At 43.7% G+C, this 22,698-nt stretch overlaps 1 protein-coding gene across 3 annotated transcripts in view; it reads right to left on the bottom strand.

Moving 5' to 3' along the window:
- RPS6KC1 (ribosomal protein S6 kinase C1) overlaps window positions 1–22,698 on the bottom strand; it is a 116,527-nt gene that overhangs the window by 18,828 nt on the left and 75,001 nt on the right. For 2 of the 3 annotated variants that reach the window (XM_063124041.1, XM_063124042.1), the window contains 2 exons: window positions 11,487–13,028; window positions 11,126–11,215 (listed from right to left, as the gene is read on the bottom strand). In XM_063124041.1, the coding sequence (XP_062980111.1) occupies window positions 11,126–11,215; window positions 11,487–13,028 (1,632 nt within the window). Of the gene's footprint in view, window positions 1–9,008; window positions 9,604–9,635; window positions 11,216–11,486; window positions 13,029–22,698 lie in introns of those variants that run through there. The other variant, XR_010025365.1, reaches the window with a different exon arrangement.

Genomic DNA, 22,698 nt, shown 5'->3' with positions numbered 1-22,698 from the left:
TCCAGAGATCTTCTGCAAATACCAATATAGTCACTGACTTCAGCTTAAACGTTACAAAGTAACCTGTCCTAAGAACGAAGGGAACAGCCCAATACATGGTAATACTAGAATACTCAGCAACTTGCATTGCCGAAAGAGCAGGTGAACAGAGTTAATTACAACAAAGCTCTTCTATATCTAGTGTGAACTCATGCAACATAGGGAAAACGCTCGCCCCCAATCTGACCACAGAAATCAGTTAATGGCTGCCACCTACTGGCCAGCTTTGTGAAATAACTCCTTCGGCAAAAGCTGTTTTAGGGCCAAAGTAGACTTTACAAGCCAATGCATGTGTATTTTTTGAGCCAGGCAGCTGCTTTGTTTATGGAAAAGCAACTGGGGGTGGGGTTAACCCTTTCCCTGCCTGCTGTTTACCAAATCCAAACTGGCCATAGCTGTTCCCCCCCCCCCCCCCGGAAGCATTCCTGGAAAAGCAGCCTCTTGGTGGCAGAAATGGCAGGTGTAGAAAGAATTAAACAATGTGCATTTGAAGTTCAGTCCTTCTCAGAAAGATTAAGGGCTTCGTACAGCTCTTTTTCTTATGGGAACTATTTGACTTTTCTCTACCCAAAGAAGAGTTCTCGAAAGGTGGCCGTTCACTGTGCTCTTTTAAAACAAGTTGGACTAAGAAACAGCAGTCTGCTTATCTACATCAGCCTTCCCCAGGCTGGTGCTCTCCAGATGTGTGGGAACGCAACTCCCATCATCCCCAGCCATGTAGATAAAGAGGCTTCCATTGGTTAGTCCAACTTGTTTTAAAAGAGCACAGTGAACGGCCACCTTGCGAGTAGACAAGCACTCCACATTTTTGTTGGTTGTTTGGCACCTGTGTTCCATTTTGACTCAGCTATTAAATCCAGCAAATAAAAACTGGCCATGAATGCGCCCAAATCATCTTCTTTGGTGATCAAAGGATAGGACGAGGCATGGTAAACGACACAGGTTCCGCTGCTGTAAAACAGCAAGCCCATGTTAATAGCTGGATGATGGGGGCTGTGGTCCAACACATCTGGAGGATATCAGGTTGGGCAAGACTGGTGTACATTGATCTACATCAGGGATGGGCATAAAGTTGATCTCCAGATGTTTTGGACCCACTCCCAGCATTCCTGACCACTGTCCATGCTGGCAGGGGCTTCTGCAAATTAAAGTCCAAAACATGTGGAGATCTGCCTTCTGCCCACCCCTGATCTACGTTGTCGCCCTTCTCTGGGATTAGAAGAACAACACAGTTTCTTGAGAGGGGCTTCTCTGCAATGGCCCCACACCTTTGGAACGAGTTGCCATCGTTAGTCCACCATGCTCCGACATTGCAGGCTTTTAAGAAGGCCTTAAAACGTATTATTTTACCATGACCTTCTCTTGATATGACTGCAATTGTTGCTGTTATTGCTGGTTTTATTGTTGTTTTATTGTTATTGTTGTTTTGTAGCTATTTTACCGTGTTTATGTTTTATCGCTTTTAATATTTTAACCTTTTCTATATATTTTATTGCTTCTGCCCTGAAAGGCGGCCAAGAAATGTTTTAAATAAATTAAATTAAAATTTCCCTGCCTTTTAAGGAAGTAAGAATTGTTTTGCTGTTTTCAGACCAAAGCCTGTCTCATCCAGCTAGATGCCTCTAAATGATCACAACCAAGCCATGGAGGTGCCAGCCTTTTCATTTGTTACCAGCATCTGGTATCCAGAGGTATACTGCATCGGTACAGGGAGGTTCTACCTTAACCATCATGTCCAACAGCCACAAATAAAGCTATTCTCCAGGAATGTCGTCTGGTCCTTTTTAAAGGACCAACACAACATCCTGGGACTTATTCTGTATTATGTGCTTCAGCACAGGGATGAGCGGAAAGTAGATCTCCAGATATTTTGGACTACATTCCTGACCAATGGCCATGCTGGCAGGGGCTACTGGGAGTTGCACAACTAGAAGCAGGAGCAGCTTCCATGAAGGGGTCAGGCCCATAAAATTGTGAGAAGCTTATGTCTGGACTGCCATACTGTGTATCTATCTTGCCAAGGACAAGGCCCTTCCTGACAAACCTATCCCTGCCTTCAACCCCAGAGGTTGTATTAAAGCCTTAGTGGTGGAGAGGGTAGATCTGGCTGCTTTTCCTGCATCCTGCAAAGTCATGTGCCTTTGCAAACATGCTGAAAGTGCCTGTTTCTAAAAGAGAAGTTCCTTACTTCAGCCTTCCCCAACTTGCTGCCCTCTAGATGTTTTGGACAACACTCCAATCACTCCTGAGAACTGACCTTGCTGGCTGATGGGAGTTGAAATCAAAAACATCTGGAAGATACCAGGGGCTCATCTACACCTGCAGCCCTTTGGGGAGTGGGGAGGGAAGATCACGGTGTTTTCCACTTCCGAGATCGTCCCTCAGGGGCCACATGCCAGCAAGTTCTCCTGGAAGTAAAGAGGGACATTCCGGGGCGCCATTTTTATTTTAGATGAGGAGACATTTGCACAATTGCACAGATGCAATCCTGCACAAAGGAACAAGTGCCATCCCAAAGATGTCTAAAATGCTCTCCCCCTCCCCCCTGAAGGCCAGAGACTCCCCCTGCACAGCTCCTTGCCTGTTTCCTGAGCCCCACTACTTGTGGGGAAGAGGTAGGATCCCGGGAGGGAGAACCACACCGCCCGCAGAGCTCAGGATGGTCCTGAGACAGCGGGGGGAAACAGGGAAAAAGCAGTCCCAGCTATCCTGTGAGAACTGAGTGTTCGTTCCCAGGGACAACCTCATGAACAGCAAGGGAGCCTAATGAGAAAAGGAGTGCAGGATGGGTGGGAGTATTTAAAAATGAAATTTTAAAGACACAGTTACAAACAATTCCAACAAGGAGAAAAGATAGAAGACAACAGAGGAAACCAATGTGGCTCCACAAAAAGCTTAGAGATGACCTGAAAACAAAAAGGGATACATATAGGAAGTGGAAGGAAGGCCAGGCTACAAAAGAAGAGTACAGACAAGTGGCGCAGAAGTGCCGAAATGGCGTCAGGAAGGCTAAAGCTCAGAATGAGCTGAGATTAGCGAGGGACGCTAAAAGCAATAAAAAGGCTTTCTTCAGATACGTGAGTAGTAAAAGGCAGAGGAAAGAAATGGTGGTTCAACAGCTTAACGAGGATGGCAAATTGATAACAGACGACAAAGAAAAGGCTGAAGTGCTCAATTCCTACTTTGCCTCGGTCTTCTCCCAAAAGCGGGTCTATGACCCCCCTGGAAAAAGTGAAGCAGAAGTTGAGGGGGCAGGATTGCACTTTGAGATTGATAAACAAATGGTCAAAGAACACCTAATTTCCTTGAATGAGTTTAAATCTCCAGGGCCCGATGAACTGCATCCTAGAGTAATGAAGGAGCTAGCAGAAGAACTCTCAGAACCTTTGTCTATTATCTTTGCAAAATCATGGAAGACGGGTGAGGTGCCGGACGACTGGAGGAGGGCTAACGTTGTCCCTATCTTCAAAAAGGGCAAAAAGGAGGAACCTGGGAACTACAGACCAGTCAGTCTGACATCCATCCCTGGGAAAATTCTGGAGCAGATTATAAAGAAGTCAATCTGTAAACACCTTGAAATCAATGCAGTGATTACTAGAAGCCAACATGGATTTGTCAGGAACAAATCCTGTCAGACTAATTTGATCTCATTTTTTGATAGGATAACCTCCCTTGTGGACTGTGGGAATGCTGTGGACGTCATATATCTTGACTTCAGCAAAGCTTTTGACAAAGTACCACATGACATTCTGATTAACAAACTAGCTAAAAGTGGGCTAGATGGAAAAACTATTAGGTGGATTCACAGTTGGCTACAGAATCAGACTCAAAGAGTACTTATCAATGGAACCTTCTCAAACTGGGGAGAGACAACGAGTGGGGTGCCGTAGGGCTCAGTCCTGGGCCCAGTGCTCTTCAACATTTTTATTAATGATTTGGACGAGGAGGTGCAGGGAACGCTGATCAAATTTGCAGATGACACCAAATTGGGTGGGATAGCTAATACCCTGGAAGACAGAAACAAACTTCAAAGTGGTCTTGATAGGCTGGAGTGCTGGGCTGAAAACAACAGAATGAAATTTAATAGGGATAAATGCCAAGTTCTACATTTAGGAAATAGAAACCAAATGCACAGTTACAAGATGGGGGACACTTGGCTCAGCAATACTACAAACGAGAAGGATCTTGGAATTGTTGTAGATCGCAAGCTGAATATGAGCCAACAGTGCAATATGGCTGCAAGAAAGGCAAATGCTATTTTGGGCTGCATTAATAGAAGTATAGCTTCCAAATCACGTGAGGTACTGGTTCCTCTCTATTCGGCCCTGGTTAGGCCTCATCTAGAGTATTGTGTCCAGTTCTGGCCTCCACAATTCAAGAAGGATGCAGACAAGCTGGAGCGTGTTCAGAAGAGGGCAACCAGGATGATCAGGGGTCTAGGAACAAAGCCCTATGAAGAGAGACTGAAAGAACTGGGCATGTTTAGCCTGGAGAAGAGAAGATTGAGGGGAGACATGATAGCACTCTTCAAATACTTAAAAGGTTGTCACACAGAGGAGGGCCAGGATCTCTTCTCGATCCTCCCAGAGTGCAGGACACGGAATAACGGGCTCAAGTTAAAGGAAGCCAGATTCCAGCTGGACATCAGGAAAAACTTCCTGACTGTTAGAGCAGTACGACGGTGGAATCAGTTACCTAGGGAGGTTATGGGCTCTCCCACACTAGAGGCCTTCAAGAGGCAGCTGGACAACCATCTGTCAGGGATGCTTTAGGGTGGATTCCTGCATTGAGCAGGGGGTTGGACTAGATAGCCTTGTAGGCCCCTTCCAACTCTGCTATTCTATGATTCTATGATCAACCCGGGATAAATGTCATGTGTAGATCAGGCCGAGGCTGGGGAAGTCTAGCTTACTTCTTCTATAGAATGTTTAGAAGCTCTCAAATTGGTGGAGGGGAGGAAAAGGCATGACACGGGGGCCAACTTCATCCCTCTTCCATTGACCTCGCTGTCCTCATGTCAAGCCTAAAAACAACCTCTTCTTTGTGAGGCTCAAAGCCTCGTTCTCCAACTTAGAATCACCCCGGTTTGAAACTGAGAGCCTTTCAAGTGGACAAGCACTCCACGTTTTTACTGGCGGTTTGCCACCTGCCTATCATTTTACTAATGAATGACTGCACTGCTATTAAATCCGTACAGTACAAAATCACCCAAATCATCTTTTTCGGTAATCTAAGGATGGGACAAGGCATGGCAAATGACAAGAGTTCGGCCACCAAAAATGGCAACCCCATATTGACTCCCTCCCCCACTCCATTGCTACACCTCACAGAGACATGTAACGCGACATCAACACTCAGTGTCTTTTCCCACTCATTTCATTGTCGGCTGCTAGGTGGAGAAGGAGAAATGCATGAGATGATGGACCATCACATCACGCATTTTCATTACTATGCTCCATGGGGTGAGAAGAGGGAACGTGATATAGGCTTGCCATTTGGGGCAGCTGCCCCATGCCTTTTATTACATCTAGTCAGGGCAGGTTCCACATGGCAGGCATTGTGAAAAATTAAAATGGCTGCTCTCAGGCCCAGCAGCGTGGTGCTGGTTGGAAAACTGATTATTACTCTTTAAAACCTACTCATCCCCACTCACCCACCCTAGGGCAGGGTAGATTTCACATGAGAATTTCAGCTCTAGCAACTGCCACATGGCCTAAGTCAAGTGTCACCCTCAGGGTGACCTCTTATTGGCTCAGACTATACGATGAAAAGCTATAGATTCCCAAAGCTGTGCTGGATAGAACAGTTATGAGAGAAGAATACTCTGCTTAAGAAATTCTGAGTCCACATCATTGTTTGGTATGTCCAAGAATATGGGGTTTTCCCCTGTAGATTATCTTCTGCAGCGTGGATTGAAGTACTGCCGAATCCCAAATTCAACACAAAATCCAAGTTTTAGAAATCCTGATGGCCTTTTGATGAACAGTGGTTTATAAACATCCAAATGAAAAAGGAAGACTTGAACACAATTTTCCTTCCCCCAGTCCCTTTGCATTTCCTATCCTTTCCTAAACCAGGGGTGGGACAGTTGTGGTTCTCCAGATGTTTTGGCACATCCTTCAGCCCTAGCCAGCGTAGCCAACAGTGAGGGATGCTGGGAGTTGGGAATTGTAGGTCAAAATATCTGGACGGCCCCAACCTACCCCAGCCCTGATCTAAACAGTAAGCCTGAGGATAGAGTTTTGTCATAGCTAATCTTATATTGTATATCATATAGTGTGGTGGCTAGTGTGTTGGACTGGGAGATGGGAGATTCAGGTTCTAGTCCCCACTCGGCCATGGAAACCCACTGGGTGACTTTGGGCCAGTAACAGATTCTCAGCCCAACCTACCTTACAAGGTTGTTGTTGTGAGAATTTTTATTTAAAAAGAGGATTATGTATGCTGCCTTGAGTTCCTTGAAGGAAAAAAAGCAGGATATAAATGCAATAATAAATAAATGATAAATATAGTGCCTTACTTTTTAAGTGCTTAAGGGATTATAAATATGACATTTACTCAAACAAGTTCTGCCCTTTTCTACTCTACTTCTCTCTCTCTCTCTCTCTCTCTCTCTCACACACACACACACACACACACACACACACTGTCACAATAGGCAACCCCAACTTGATGAGCCAGTAATCCGTGGAAAGTTTTTACGGTGCTGCGAGTCACATATAATGCTACTTGCAATATTTGGGAGCCAGTAGAGAAATGTCGAGATGGGAAACAGGGTGTATGTACTGTATGTGTGTGTGCGCGTCAGAGTGGAGCTGAAAGCAGCTGTACAATGTGACTAGGTAGCTTGAGATTTAACACACCTCACTCAAATTCAGTCACTCCTGGAAACGTCACTCAAAGCAACGCTGCCATATACAACTTTTAAGCGCTGAAAGCTTGCAAATGTAATCTGTGCTTTTAACAGTTGGAATAAAAGCTCCAGGATAGTGGGATTCCTTACAGCAATGCCTCCTTGACTTGTTTCATCCTAATGCAGAAAAGATCAAATGAAGGGTATTTAATTCTATATATCTGGTTAGCAGACCTGATATATACAGGCCAGCTCCTTTGTTGTTCATGAAAATATATTCTGAAGCTTAGTTCCAGGACCCCGGTAACCCTGGGCAAACAAGAACCCGCTATTTCAGTGCCATAAGACCCATCTGATATAATCTGGTCTAAGTGACTGCAGTGCACTTTACATGGTAGCTGGCTATGAAAAGTGTTTGGAAATTACAACTAGCTCAGAATACATTAACTAGGGAATTGACAGGTGCTCATCAGAAAGATCTCAAATTTTGAAACTGCACTGGATTCCGGCTCTATTCTGGGAACAGTTTAAGGTGCTGGTTTTGACCTATAAACCCCTAAAGGGCCCAGAGCCAAAGTAACTGAAGGATCATCTTTGGCTGTATGAACCTGCCTGTTTGTTAAGGTCATCTTCAGAAACTCTTCTCCAAGTGCCTCCTCCTTCAGATGTTAGGTGGGTCTTTTTCCATGGGGAGCCCTGTTTATGGAACACCCTCCCCGTGGGTATTCACAAGGCACTTCCTTTGCTGTAGTCCTGGTGTTACATTAAAAAAGGTCCTATTTACTAGGACCTTTGTTGGTGGTTGTAGGAGTGATGGGGTGGGGAGTAATTATGGCTTTACATTTTCTCTGCTCTAAAACAGTTGCCTTTTGGTCTTCGTTTGTGAATGATTTACCTTGGTATTTTATTTATTCAGGGCAGTATCCAACTATGGATGGTGAAGAAATCCGCTGTGGACTCAAACAAGGCTGGATTTTCAAGGATCCACTCACCTCCAGGTCTGCTGGATTTCCTGCAGGGCAGCTCTCCTCCATTCTAAATGGCACGATAAGCTAATGATAGCCACCGTTAGCCAATCACAAGAAAATTATGGCCGTAAATTGCATCGTTGATGGCATTTGCACTGTAAAGCATTTCCTTCTATGTAAATTGCAGCCATTTACATAGAAGGAAATGCTTTACAGCCACAAATGCCGTAAACTTTACAATTTACGGCTGTAATTTTCCTGCGATTGGCTAATGGTGGCCGCCATTAGTTTGTCGCGCCATTTGGAATGGAGGAGAGGCACCCCACGAACTCCAACAGATGTGGTGAAGCTCCAGAGAAATCTGTGGGGGCCCAAGTGGCCTGGATTTCCCCCCTGCAGACCCACCCCGGATCAGATGTTGTAGGGTTCTTACATCCCTATTCCAACGCTGCCCATGTGCTAACAGGAACCACCGCTAGTGCAACGGGTAGCTAGTACTTTGTAAGGCAACCAGAAAGAGCGGAAACACTTGTTTCCAGAAAAGGTAAGGTCATCGGAGCTCACAGAAGAGAGCAACACTGAGCTATCCCATTCCGGAAGCAAGGATTTCCACTTGTTTCTGGGTGTGCTTTTGGAAGCACTTGTTCTTGTTGTGCTAGTGGAAGGTCTCATGCATACAAAAGAGCTAGCCAAGGCACACGAGCAAGATTGGATACTGCCCTTGGTACTGATTATATACATACAATTTTAAATAAAGCCACCTTGTACATTTATGTAAATAGGAAAGGCAGATTTTTTAAAAGAAAAATAATGTGTTACCATTTATTTTTACGCTTTTCAGCCAAAGCTTGAATACAAGAAAATTAAAATAAATAATTAGAATAGCTTAATAACATTATAAACAAAATAGAAGGCAACATTCAAGGTAAAATGTTAAAAATGAATTAATTATGGAGTTGATCAAAACAGCAAATTACAGAACAGGGACAAATACTATAAATGGACAAATACGTCCACTCATATGTCTGTTCAGTCTGCAATTAATCTGCAATTTAAAAAAAAAATCTGGAGAAAATCGGTAATTAAATATGAGTTTTTGAATGTATTTCTCACAAAATACATATTTTGAAATATATTTTACAGAAATATGTTTTAGAGAAATGCAAAATCTGAAGAATATTTGATCCACACCTTAGTCTGGGGAAATGCAGTGTGAATAAAATCGAGTCTTGTTGGAATTCACTGATATTGAATTCCTCAGACATCCCTACAAAAAACACAGTAACGCTAAAAAGGCCAATGGAAAAGAAAGGTCTTAATCATCCCTCAGAAAGGGAAGGGAAGGAGTCAAATGCACCTCCCAAGGAAGGGAGTTCAAGACTCTGTCCGACATCCCCACCAACCAAACCTTAGACAACGTTGGGGTGGAGAGCAGAGCCTCCTAAAAGACAGGACACTCAACGGGAAGGCAATACAAGATGGAAGGAAGCCGTCCTGCAGGTACCCAGGCGATAACTAGCACCTTGAACTGAGCTTGGAAATGAACCAGAAGCCAGCGGAGAATGCATTAATAAGAAAAGCCACATTATTTAAGCAAGCTTGTGCCAGGAAAGGACAAGTTACGAATGGCCCTTGAAAAACTGCTCCTCTTTGGAAATAAGATTCTAGAAAGGAACAAACAGAAGCTTCCTTCTAACTTTCAGTTCTATTTCTGGGAAACAAGCTTTTAGGATCTACACGTCCCTGGTACCCTCCAATTCGCACCAGCCCCAGACAGAATAGGGAATGGCCAAAAATTCTAAGCGTTGTAATCCAAAACATCTGGAAGGCACCAAGTTGGGGAAGGCTGTACTACAGTGTCTACACCATTTAAAGATCCCAGTTATTTATTTAGTATTACATTTATATCCCACCTTTCTTCCATCTTGGGACTCAGGCCGGCTGCGTGTTGTTCTCAGGTAGCCTCCCTTCGAAGCACTTAGCTCCAGCAAGGTGGCTGCCTCATGTGCCTTCAAACCATGCCTTGGGAGAGCAGCAGGTAGCTTCCCAGAGAAATGTGGCTGACCTTGGCATTTCTTAGAGTGATTTTGGCTGCTGAGATGTGGAACAGAACATCTGAAACTCATCCAGCCCAAGAGAGATGCAAACTGCTCCATCACCTTATTGTTGATTGTTTTTATAGGTATGTAGCTAGCTTTTATATTGTGTTTTAAACTGTACTTTTACGATTTTCATCATTTGTAAATTAACCAGAGAGCTCTGGCTATTGGGCGGTATAGAGATGATGATGATGATGATGATGATGACAACGACAACAACAACAACAAGAAGGAATTCACACATCTCCCAACTAAAGAGTTGTATTTTGGATGAAACTTAGGCGTGTTCTTACCCGAGATGGTAAACTTGTGTTGGGTTGTACCATGTCAGATTGCAAATAGGACCTCACATGACTGAACACTGACTTTCTGGGCACAAAGAAAACTAGTACGTCAAAGATACCTAGTTTTCTATGATTTTTCTGTACAGAGGAGCATTCAGTGATGTGAGACACCCACCCACACCTGCCATCTGAAGTGATGGCAGACACAGACAACCAAGACACAGTTCGAACAAGGACTTTTCATAATGCAGGAAAAGGAAGCACAAGGCACTGGTATTTCCTGTTTCCTCCGCAATGCCACCCTATCAAAAAGTGGATCCACAACACATCCAAAACACAACTAAGCCATGAGTCCTAGTAAGCAGTGTATCAATAACATATTTTCACGAGTATTGAAGTTCTAAAGACGGTGCACTGGATCTACCTTAAGGTAGCTGAACGTAGGTCACAGATAGGCATAATCCTCTGGGAATTTCTCTTATATGCAATGTGGTGCAGCAGAGACACACGAAGAAAATTTGGACAAGCCTACAAAGTGTGATATATTTTCAGCTCTTTTCATTTCCATGGACTAAGCATAGGGGAATATTTCACCAATGCCGTGTGCTCTGAAAGCATACAACTTTCAGTAACCTTTTTTGCAAAAGTGTTAAATCTACCTTTCATAGTGAGATTCTCCTGCTAAGCAATGTTCACTTATTAGCATGTCAGATTCCAAAATAACATATTAAAAATAAAAACTAAAAAAAAAAAAAGTGCTGGCAGATATTGAACAGCTTGTATTCCCAAGGAACAGAGGGTGGGATGGGATGAAAGCTCCATGAGAAAATGAAAGCTGCTAATCTGTTTTCCAAGTGAAACATTTGAGGTGATTGCTCTAACCTGGGGCACAGTACATCCTCTCTATGGCATCGTTGTCACAGGAATCTTCAACCTCACTCCACCTGCTAAAATACGTTAGCTGAATGTGTCCTAAAAACAAAACGACAGGAGAAATCAAAACATTTTTCCCTTCCATTTTCTGCAGAAGTGAACTGTAATTACTCCTTTTGTAGCTAAAAACAGTATCATTAAGAATAATGGCATCATTAAGTACTAGAAGCTATTACTGGGGGTGAATTTGCTGCACTGATAATGAAGCTCTAGACAGGAAATGAAGATACTAATTACAAGATAAAACGCCTACTCAGTTAATTGGAAGCAACAGCGAATAAAAAGAAATGCATTTGCAGAAGTTCCTGACCTCGATCATTCAATAAGATGTTGTTTGGGTTCAAATCGCGGCACACAATTCCTTCTCGATGCAAGGCATCAAGGGCTACAACCATTTCAGCTGCCCATCTTTGAATGCAGCCCTCGGGGAGGTAAAACCTGGAGGTTAGTGCTAATCTCTCATCGAGGTCCTGAAAAATTTGGTGTATTTCATTCTCTCCTCTGCTCTGTGCCCCTGACTCCCCACTTTCGGCTTTGTGCAGAGGGGCAGGGGCTGTTCCCTCTTTACCAGAGTCTTCGGCATGATCCAAAAAGAGCAGCATGGCTTCACTGTCCACATCTAAGCTACATTCTTTAGCACTTGCTTGTGTGTTAGAAGTCAATGAGCTTTCTTCCATGCCCAACACATCGAATGATGAAGACGCTGCTGCTCCAAGCCCTTGAAAGAGAGTCCTGTCCCCGGAACCAGCTGAATCACTAACAACCGTATGCCGTGTCTTGACCGGTTCCCGGTTGTCCCTGCGCTGCCCTCCTGATTCTTCTCCCATCAAAGGGTCTGCCTTTTGCTCAAGCGCTCTGCATTGCTCTGTGCTGTTATTCAGTTGCAAGACGTCCGGGGTTTCCAAAAGCTTGCTCTCCAAAACATCTCCATTCTGCTCCGCCAGCTTTGCAGGCCCATCTGCCACCATTTCTTTTGTTTGCTCCGTTATGCCAGGCAAGTTGACCAAAAGGTCAGGCCTTCCTTCGTCAATGCTGCCGACGTCATCGAAGGCAACATCCTTAAAAGAGATCACTGGCACAGAGTCATTTGAACCCCTGCTGATTGTATCCTGACACACAGGGGCCATTTTGTTTTCGATGGCATCAAGGCTCTTATCCCAATCTGCCACAGGGAAAAACTGCTTCAGAGATTCTGATTTTAAGCTGTGGAGTTTATCTCCAAAGTCAACGCCCAGAAGCTCACTGGAACTATCTTTACTGTCGATTCTGAAGAATTCCATGGGGCTGTTCTTGGACTGACTTAGAGATTCCGATATCCTGGTAGGACTAGCTATTTCTGGATCAGGGTCACCAGCAAAAATCTTTACTTCCTGAGATGTGAATGTGGATCCCAAGTTCCCACTGGAAACCACACTGGGTGCCTGGGAGCCTCCTTGCTCTTTGGTAACGAGAACACCGTTGTCTGCTTTCACGATAGGCTCTTCATTTAATGAACCCTGGTCAACCTTTTCTTGGCCATATTCATTGCATAACGTTAGGTAACTGGTGGTGCACTCTTCCTCTGAACTGGACGCAGAATCAATCCACTTGGGAGAACTTTCTGGGCCATCTTCCTGGTTACTACTGCCATCCTGAGAGCTTGGAGTGAGACTGGTCTTCAATGGTAAAACCTTTAGCATGTTGCCACCATCGCTTCCCCTGGAATCAATGCTACTGCCAACGTCCGGAGGACTAGGAGTTGCCTGACGCAACTGTATTTTGGTAGAGCTGGATCGTCTGGATTTAGGGGCTTCAAAGCTGTCTTCAGGGCTCCTGTTCAAGAACTTACTGATATAAGACCAAAGTTTGCCTCCTGAAAAAGAGGAAGGAAAGGAACCAGAATTAATGCTACTTTAAAAAGAAGGGGGTGAACCTGCATGAGACGTGTTAACAGTGACGGAAGATACAATCCCACAGTCTGATTCTGATATCTTGAGTTACTTAATGACAAACTAGTATGTGCATCTGCAATGGACCTATGTTTCAACACTTCCCATCAATGGTCTTGCACAGAACGATAATGATGATGATGATGATGATGATGATGATGATGATGATGATGAAAACATATCTTATTATGAAAACATACCTTTTCACACAGGCTTTCCCTAGACTGTGATTTATCTGATTTTATATTGCATTCCTAAACTTTAACATTTTAAATTTATTTGTATACTTATTGTATTTTATGGTTTTAATTGTGCACTGCCCAGAGAGCCTTAGCTACTGGGCAACATAAAAATGTAATAAAAATAAAATAAAATACTGATGGTAAAAAACATAATATAAAATCATGCATACAAAATTTAAGAACAATTTAAAACAGCTTTAAAAAACCCAGTTACAATAAGATACTGGACTTTATAAAAACAACTGACATCCAAATGCTTGGAAGTAGAGGACAGTCTTAACCTAGTGCAGGAAAGATGACAATGTTGGCACCAGGCAGACCTCAGTGGGAAGAACATTCCAGCATCAGGGGGCCACCACTGAAAAGACCCTCTTCCCTGGTTGCCACCCTCTTGAGCCAGCGTTCAAAGGCCTCCGATGTTGAATGTAATGTCCAGGTGGGTTCATATCAGGAGAGGCATTCCATCAGGTACTGTGGTTGTGAAGTTAAAACCAGCACCTTGAATTGAGCTCGGAAACATACAGGTGACCAAGGCAAGGGGGGCAAAGTTGGTATTATATGTTCAGGCCTTCTGGTTCCTGCTATTAAACTGGCTGGTGCATTTTGCACAGTATAAAAACTAACTACATACAAAGCCATTTCCTAAAGCTTCTTTTAACCATATGTTTCGGCAATGTCCAATAGTTGCCTCTTTCTAGGAGAGGTTATTATACCGATAAACTTAGTATCAGAACACTCTTTAATATTTACTGATGAATATGTCCTTTTAAATTATCTACCTGCTTCCTACTGTTGTTTTTATATTTTTGATGGTTTTAAATTTTGTATACTTTTTAATGTTCACTGTTTTTAACTTTTGTAAACTGCCCAGAAAGCTTCAGCTATGGGGCGGTATATAAATTTAATAAATAAATAAATAGAAGTTAACACATGGTCAGCACAAATGGATGTTTTGTGCCCTTTGTCAGCTAAAAGACTGATATTACAGCATTGGAAGGATAAACGTTCACCTCCTGTAACACAATGGATTGAAAACCTTACAATGCTTTTAACTTTTGGAAGAGTGGCATAGAGACGCTACCTGCAAATGGATACTTATTTGGAAATTTAGTCTGGTTTTGTTGAAGTTTATGTATAATTTTTAGAAAGTGCTCTCCCTCTTGTTCAGTTCGGACGACACATTAGTCAAAAGTGGACTATTTAATCAATTGTTGATTCAATAGTCCCCAGTTGACAAATGTGTTGCCTGTCGGGTAAAAACCATGCCACGGTTGGTTATTTCCAAAAAAAATAACCAACAGAGATAGCCAATGGTTTGCAGAGTTGCTCGAGCCGATCCCCACATGGATTGCAGGGTGGTGGAGGGGCAAAGATCTGAGCTGCTGCTATGATGAGCAGGATGGATTCTTCTGCGTTGCATGCCATCCCCATTCACGAGAACAGAAGGGGAGCCATTTGCTGAGACAGGCGGATGCTTGCACGTCCGATTCCCCCTGCATGCCTCCTGCCTCAGCAAAGGATTGCCATTCTGTTCTCATGATTCAGAACATGACATGATGCAGAAGAATCCGTCCTGCTTGTCACAGCAGCAGCTCGGATCCTTGTGCACCCCACCATCACCACCATTTCCATAGTAACAGGGCAGTGGGCAGCATTGTCGTAGCCACCCCCCATCCCTCTTGCTATGGAGACAAGGGCGAAGAACGCATCAGTGCAAAGATAACTTCTCCGCTGAGAGGGCATCAGTTGTCTCGGCAGCTCCTCTTCGGTCCCCATCTAAGTTTCGAGGCAGAGAGCGGAGAGACCTGTGATCATCAGATTTCTATGCTCTCTGCCTCAAAACTAGAAGGAGACAGAAGAGGCACCGCTGAGACAACTGATGCCCTCTCAGCGGAGAAATTCACTCCGCATTGACGCATCCTTCCCTGTCGGGGCCATGACAACATGGAATGGGGTGGCATTGCTAGAGCCGCCCAGTTCCCTGTTGCAGTGGCCCTGACGGGGAAGGACGTGTCGACGCCGAACCATGTGATCCCCTGTGAGGGATGACGTCGCTCAATGCTGACAAGGCCTTCACCAGAGACTGGATCACGCACCCTGACATATGAGGAGACTGTCCCGAAGCCTCTTGCTTCTCCACACACTGCTGCCACAGAAGCAAAATGCTTCTGAATGGTCTCCTCGTGTGTCAGGGTGCATAATCCAGCCTCCAGCAAAAGATGCATCAACCCTGAGTGACATCCCCATCACCTGTCCCCCCAGGTCAGGTGCAGCAACAATCCCACCTCCTGTCAAGAGGCGAGAGGGATCTGCCAGGGCTTCTTTCTCCAGCAATGGCCACGGCACATCTTTCATAGTCACCGTTGCCTGAGAAAGAAGCCCTGGTGGAACCCTCTCTCCTCTTGACAGGAGGTGGCATTGATCTGCTACTGCAGCCATCGCTCAGCAACAGGCGCGCCGTGTCTCCGTGGGGTGCGTCTCTCCTCCCCCTTCCACTCCTCCCCACAGAATGGCGGCACCCTGGTAAGGGGTACCAGCACTGCCATTCGGTGGGGAGAGCCAAGAGGTGGGGTGGGGGAGAGGCAGCAATTCCACAGTGTGGAAATAGTCCACTCCGTGGAGCAGCACTTCCATGTTGCCAAAGGCACCCTGGAAATAGCCATCTGTGGAGTGGCCTATTTCCACTCTGTGGACTAAAGTGTCATCTGAACTCTCTCTCTCTCTCTCTCTCTATCTATCTATCTATAACATAGGCTTGTACTGAAATTGATTTATTCAAATGAATGTAGCTACATTTTTCTTGTTCTTTTTTGTTGTTGTTGTTGAAATTTCACAGTAAAAAAAATTAATTAAAAAAAAACATGAAGCTTCTAGAGGTCTTTACCCCTTATATCAGGTCAGACTGACTCTGTTCAGACAACACACTAAGCCACGGTGGTTAAGCATTTTGAGCTAAACATTATGGCTTAGTGTGTCGTGTGACTTAGCGTGTCATGTGAACCATTCCTAATCATGGTGCTTACGTAACCATGATGTAAACACACTCACTAACCATTTGCTGCAAAAGGGTTAGCGGCCTAACCATGGCTTAGCGTGTTGTCTGAACAGGCCCACTGTTTTCTGTCTAGCCTAGTATGGTGTACTTTGACTTGGTAGTGGCCCTCCAGCACCTCAGACAGAGGCCTTGCCCATCATCTGCTACCTGATCATTTTAATTGGAGATTCCAGGAATTGGATCTGGGACCTTCTGTATGTAAAGCAGGTTTTCTACCCCTGATCTAAGTCATCACTCCCAATGGAAACAAAGCTTAAGTAAGTGCAACTGCATGTGCTTGCATCCAGCTGTTGTTTACTCTACCTTCCCGCAATCTAAATTTAGGTTTTAAACTCTTGGGGTAAGGGACCTGTATTTTGTACTAGAAAGCGCCATTCCTATCGATTTATTATGGTTTTATTAGAATGTAAGCCTATGCGGCAGGATCTCGCTATTTATTGTTTTACTCTGTACAGCACCATGTACATTGATGGTGCTATATAAATAATAATAATAATAATAATAATAATAATAATAATAATAAAGCAACTGTGACTATTTGAAATACAAGCCTACGCTCCGATTTCTGTAACCTGCCATTACTCTATCAGCACACTTCCCAAGTTTGAGTGGGGGAGGAAATACACTACACACCGGCTTTTAGAAGTTGACAATGGCCCCGTTCAGAAGACACCTTAAACCACGGCTTTAACCACCGTAAAAAATGCTTTTGGGCTAAACCACCATGGTTAAAGCCATGGTTTAAGGTGTCTTCTGAACACAGCCCGGCTTTCTGACTTAACCACCGTGGTTAAAGCCATGGTTTAAGGTGTCTTCTGAATGGGGTCATTGGGGGAAACAACAGGGGAGGGGGAAATCTCATTTTCTGTTTTGGTGCACACCTTAGCGCAACTAATGAAAAGCATTTGAATTTACCCTCATCTGTATAAATATTCTGAGAATGACATCAAAGAGGAAAGATGTAAATAAATGCTTTTTAATAGTTGTGCATGTTATGGGGAAGAGAAGGATGAACAATTTAATTCTTTCTTTTTCTATTTCAAAATGCCCCGTCTAGGTCACTGAGGAGCAATATTTTCTTCTGGGTATATAATTGCATCTTTATGAATGGCATGCTAATAATCTTTCCCATCTTGCACTGCAATGGATAAGATCAACAAAATGCATTAGCCAAAGTTAATATGATATTGGCCATCCATTATTATATAAAATTATGGGGAGGAGGGAAATCAATCCATACAAAGGAGTTTCTGCGAGTTTGAAGTCTTGGCCAAGTGCTAAAGCCATGAGGGAATGCATAAGCATTGAGTTAAGATGAAGACAAAATGTTTTGTAAGATTCTAATAAATTCACCTAAATTTTAAGCAGCATTTATTCAAGAAATATGACTTTTCTGTATATTTAAGATTGAGCTGAGCACATTTCATGGATAGTCTATGGGTTGTGGAAGAAGGCAAGACCAGTTTTTCTGTGACTGGAGAGAGAGTCTGCTGAGGTACATAGCATCAGAAGAGGAATAAACATGGAAACAAAAATATTACTGCTTTAAAATATTGTAGTTTTAAATTTTGAAAAAGTTATAGCGTAACCATATTTAAAGGACCCTTTTCAAAAAAATCAAATTAAAAAGTGACATTTGGAATTTCTAATAAAAAGAAAGGAAGATCTCTGTTTAAAATCTGACGGTTCTTATAAGCATTTGCATTATATATCTCTTCAGTGTGATCCCATTTACTCTATACAATTAGGTCTGAACATTAAAAAGGATATGTTTTACACTACATTTTAGCTTGTAAAGAATTTAAATGGGATTGAATTGTGCATTTTATGGGGTTAGTCAGTTTGTTCTATTGGTTGTTTATTATGTACTCATTATTTTATAATAGTACATGGCGGGGATGATTTTGATCGAAACACATTGGGCTCAGAATGATTTTCATTTTTCAAGAATACAACTTCTGATTGTGCACCAGCTTCAGGCGTTTCTCTTTTCTTGTGGTTTCCAGTCTTCCCCCCCCCCTTTTAGCTTCACAACCCTCTTGTGAGGTATGCCACTTGGATTCCTGTCTGGAAATGAAGGCTGACACAGCCTGACACATCCACAACTCAAACATGCATTCGAACTCAGGATCTGAATCCAGCGATACCCCTGCCCCCGTGCCATGCAAGAGGCCTCTAGGCATGTAAGGTGAGGGGACATCCGACCGCCATGCTAGAGAGCATCCCATATGCCCCAAAGCTTCTGACACAAAGGGGGGCAGTGATGTCATACTGAGGGCATAATGTAAGGCCTAGTTGAGCCAAACCTACACCTCCAAGCCAGATTCAGATTGAGGCCAAATTCCACCAACCCCTCCACCCATTTAAGCGGGGTTTACATATTGACCAATTTAAGCAACAAGCTAAAAAGTGTATTGTCAAAGCTGGGGGGCAGATGGGAGGGGGAATGATGGTCTGCTTTCTGCTGCTGGAACAAAACGTATGGCTGGCAGTGCATCCAACCCTTCAGACTCTAGACCGGAAAGAAATGTAGCCACTAAGGCATTGTACTACTATAGCACTAGAGGCTGCTAACAGGAAACATCTTCATTTTGAAGTTTCTTGAGCGCTTTCCAAATTGATATGAACCGCAGTTTGTTTATGCTTAAAAAGATTTGACACTTTCCAACAGCCACTTAAACTTTGATATCTGTCAAAGGCCTCCCCGCACCCCAACCCCAACCTCCCTCAAGACTCTTTTTGCAGCATCTGTTTCCACAATTCCTGGCACTGACACCACTAAGTAGTAGTGAGGCCTCAGATTGGCTTTCCATCACATTATGACTTGCCAAGTGCTTTGTGACAAAGCTAACTGATACTTTATGAATGTTCTTGCCTCTAACAGGCCATTTAATATATCGGGAACAAGAAGCAAAAAAGAAAAAAAGGAGGGTTCTACTAGATTGATCTATGATGTTTGGATAGGAGTGAGAGAGAGTGGAAAAAATCTCACTGGCTGATCCATATTCTCAACTAAAAGGATGGTTGGAGTCCAATTTCCAGTATCCAATTTAAGCTTTCAAAATTGGATTGGATGGATACATTCTGCAATTAAGTACATAGGTACACAGGAAGCTGCCATGTACTGAGTCAGACCATTGGTCCAACTAGCCCAGTATTGTCGGAGCAGAGTGGCAGACACTCTCCATGGTTTCAGGCAGGTTTTCCAGTCCTACCTAGATCTCTGACCACATGCTCTATATAAGAACATAAGAAGTGCTGTGCTGGTTCAGCACTCTGTTCACAAGCGGCCAACCAGCTGTCGACCAGGGACCAACAAAGCAGGACATGGTGCAACAGCACCCTCCCACCCATGTGCCCCAGCAACTGGTGCACACAGGCTTTCTGCCTCGGATACTGGAGGTAGCACATAACCTTCAGGGCTAGTAGCCATTGATAGCCTTTGTAAGGAAGGGGTTAAGCGTACTCAGAATTACTGTTTTTAGCAATTCATTTTTGTTCATTGTCTGTTATAGAATTGCAGAAGTACCGCTGATCTCTCCACCTGGCCGTAGGCGGGAAGCCATCTCCTGGCTCCGTTGTTGAGGTGAGAGAAGTGACTTTGGGGCAATTTGCAACTGTAAAGAGAAACTGGCCCTTCCGGAGGGAGGGGGAGGAGTAGAAACGAGGGGGCCTTAAAAAGTCTACCAAATCTGAGGCCAGTGCCTGAGCTGATGGACACCTGGCTGCGGGGAAGTATATTCTGTAACAAATGTTTTAGTTTGCTGGTATGGGGTTCAGGGTTTATGTATCCATTTTAGTAGCTAATCTGATGTAAATGCTTGCCTCTTACCCTTCCTATTTCAATAAAGGATTGGGCTTAACCCTTTCAAATTGAGAGCTGTGTGCTTTATTCCAAGATCTGTGCAAAATCCAGTGGGCAGCCGGTTTGGCTGAGTGTGGAATTTATCCAACCCCCTTTTAAAGCCATCCAAAATGGTGGCCATCACTACATCTTGTGGTAGTGAATTCCATAATGTAACTTCCACTGAGCTGTAGACCCTAAACGGCAGAGGTGGGATGTACTATGGTGCAGAGCCCAAGTCCACATGCATCTGGGGCTTCAGCTCATACCTGAGCCCTGAAGTGGGGCAAGAGACTACTTGGGAAACATAACCCAATGAGGAATGTTTGCAATTTCTATTACAGGTGCCCTATCAGGCAGATGGGTAGCATGAACAAGAAGTGACTCAAGCTTCGTTAGCATTCTTAACACTCCCAACGCCACAAAGGGCAGATTCAAGTTTTCCCATCATTTGTTGTGCCTCGGTTCCAAGCAGGAATATATGCACATATATATGCAGCAATGTAATGTATAGTCTCCATTCCGTTCTAAACAAAAGGAGCAATTAAATGTAAGGGATATTTAAATCCATGTGTTATTGGGGTGGGGTGGGGAAATCAAAAGCTAATTATTCTTTGCCACCTGTTCCCTGAACAGACCGGTAATTTTGTAAAGGCAATGAAGGCACACACAATTCTGCAATTCTTTGAACTCCTATACAATGCCACTGGCTATTTTCTTAAAACATCCAGATCAGAACAACTGTGTAATTGCAGAAACTCAATAAAAGCTTTCTCATAGGGGGAGGGGACAGTGGGGGGCGGGATTTAGAAGTACCTTGAACAGACACTAGGTATGTTAATTACATAATGTAAACCAGCTTATTTGCCAAAGATTTGCCAACAAGACTTCATTTCTCTTTTCTTAAAAAAAACAACACACCTTTGAATTCAAATTTCAGCCCAACTCAGGAGTGGGCAACCTGTGGCCCTCCAGATGTTAAGAACGTAAGAACAGAGCCCCAGCTAGCAACGTTCAGGGATAATGGGAGTCCAACAACTGGAGGACCACAGTTTTCTCACCCATGGGCTAACACATTCCCTGTCATTGCAGTGGCTACTGAACAGGTGCATGGAGGTTTTATAGATTCTTGCATACAGGTCAACTGTTGTTCAAAATGAAGGGCGGCTTTTGAGTTAAAACAGAGTGGCCTCCCAGCCTGAATCTTCAAGTCACATTCCATGTTCAGAGGGAGGGTGACCCTGACCATCAAATGCTGGCTGTTGTCCTCATTGCCTGGTTGAGGGATTTCTAGAGGTATCTGGATGGCCAACATTGGAATCAGGACACTAGACTAGCTAGAGCCTTGGTCTGATCCAGCAGGGTTCTTCTTAAATGCTTACTCAATACCTAGTTTTTGTATCTGGCAAAAAGAGCACATTACTCCTAGTCCCACTGCTATCACACATATGTTTAGAGGGTATGCAAGCGAGGGACTCCGCAGTGGCTGCTCTCAAGCTCTGGAACTCCATGGCAAAGAAGACTTGGTTGACATCCTTAATGTCCTGGTTTGCACGTAATGACAAACCATGGTTTCATTAATCATGGTTTGTTGAATTCTGGGTAGTCATTACTATAGTTTAAGTATGGATTGTTAACCATGAACAACCCACTAAGAGAACTCATGGTTGACTGAAGTATAGGCTGTTTAAATCATGGGATGTTGTTATGTGCAAACCCAGAACTGTGGGTTGCTCATGGGTTGTTTTGCCAGGTTACAGAGATGGGAAGAGCAGCAAAAAAAAATCTCAGCCTCCTTAGATGTGAGTACTGCAGTGCCGCAAAAGCAGTTGGGATACAGGAAGGAAGTGGGCAAAGGAGGAAGGATACAAACGACCCAGGGACTGAGAAAGCAAACCATGCTTTGTTTGATCATCTGCCGGACAAACTCTGTGTACGTCAACAAACCATGGTTTAAATAAACTATGGGTTAGCACTGCATACAAACCATGCCTCTGTTATCCTTCCACTGTTGGGCAAAGCCATTTCTGTTCAGGCAGGCCTTTGGCATATAAATTGGTCTGCTGCTAAAGGGGTTTTTCCTGTTATTGTTGGATTTTCAATTGATTTGATTTTAATTAAGACTTGGTTTTTAATCTGCATTTTATTAATGTTAGCTGCCTTGAGCACCATTCAGAAAGGCAGAATATATATCTAATAAATTATTATTTCTTTGCTTATTCCTTTGTCTCAGTGAAGCAACTTGAATCCTCATTTTAAAAATGTGATTCAGGGCTGGTCTATGCACAGGTTACTTTTCTCTTCTCATAAAGGAACTCAGAACTGTTTGTGTGATGAAAAGTCAGCAAGAACTGGGTAATAAGAAGATACAGCTGCTATTTCTGCTCCTGAGGATGGAGGGGGGGGGAAGGTTTGCAGTCATCATGAAAACTGCTGCCAGCCATATCTGTGCT

This window comes from Elgaria multicarinata, chromosome 4, assembly GCF_023053635.1.
Source record: "Elgaria multicarinata webbii isolate HBS135686 ecotype San Diego chromosome 4, rElgMul1.1.pri, whole genome shotgun sequence".
Taxonomy (NCBI): domain Eukaryota; kingdom Metazoa; phylum Chordata; class Lepidosauria; order Squamata; family Anguidae; genus Elgaria; species Elgaria multicarinata.
The sequence above is the reverse complement of the archived record's forward strand: the minus strand, read 5'-3'. Positions and strand labels throughout refer to the sequence as shown.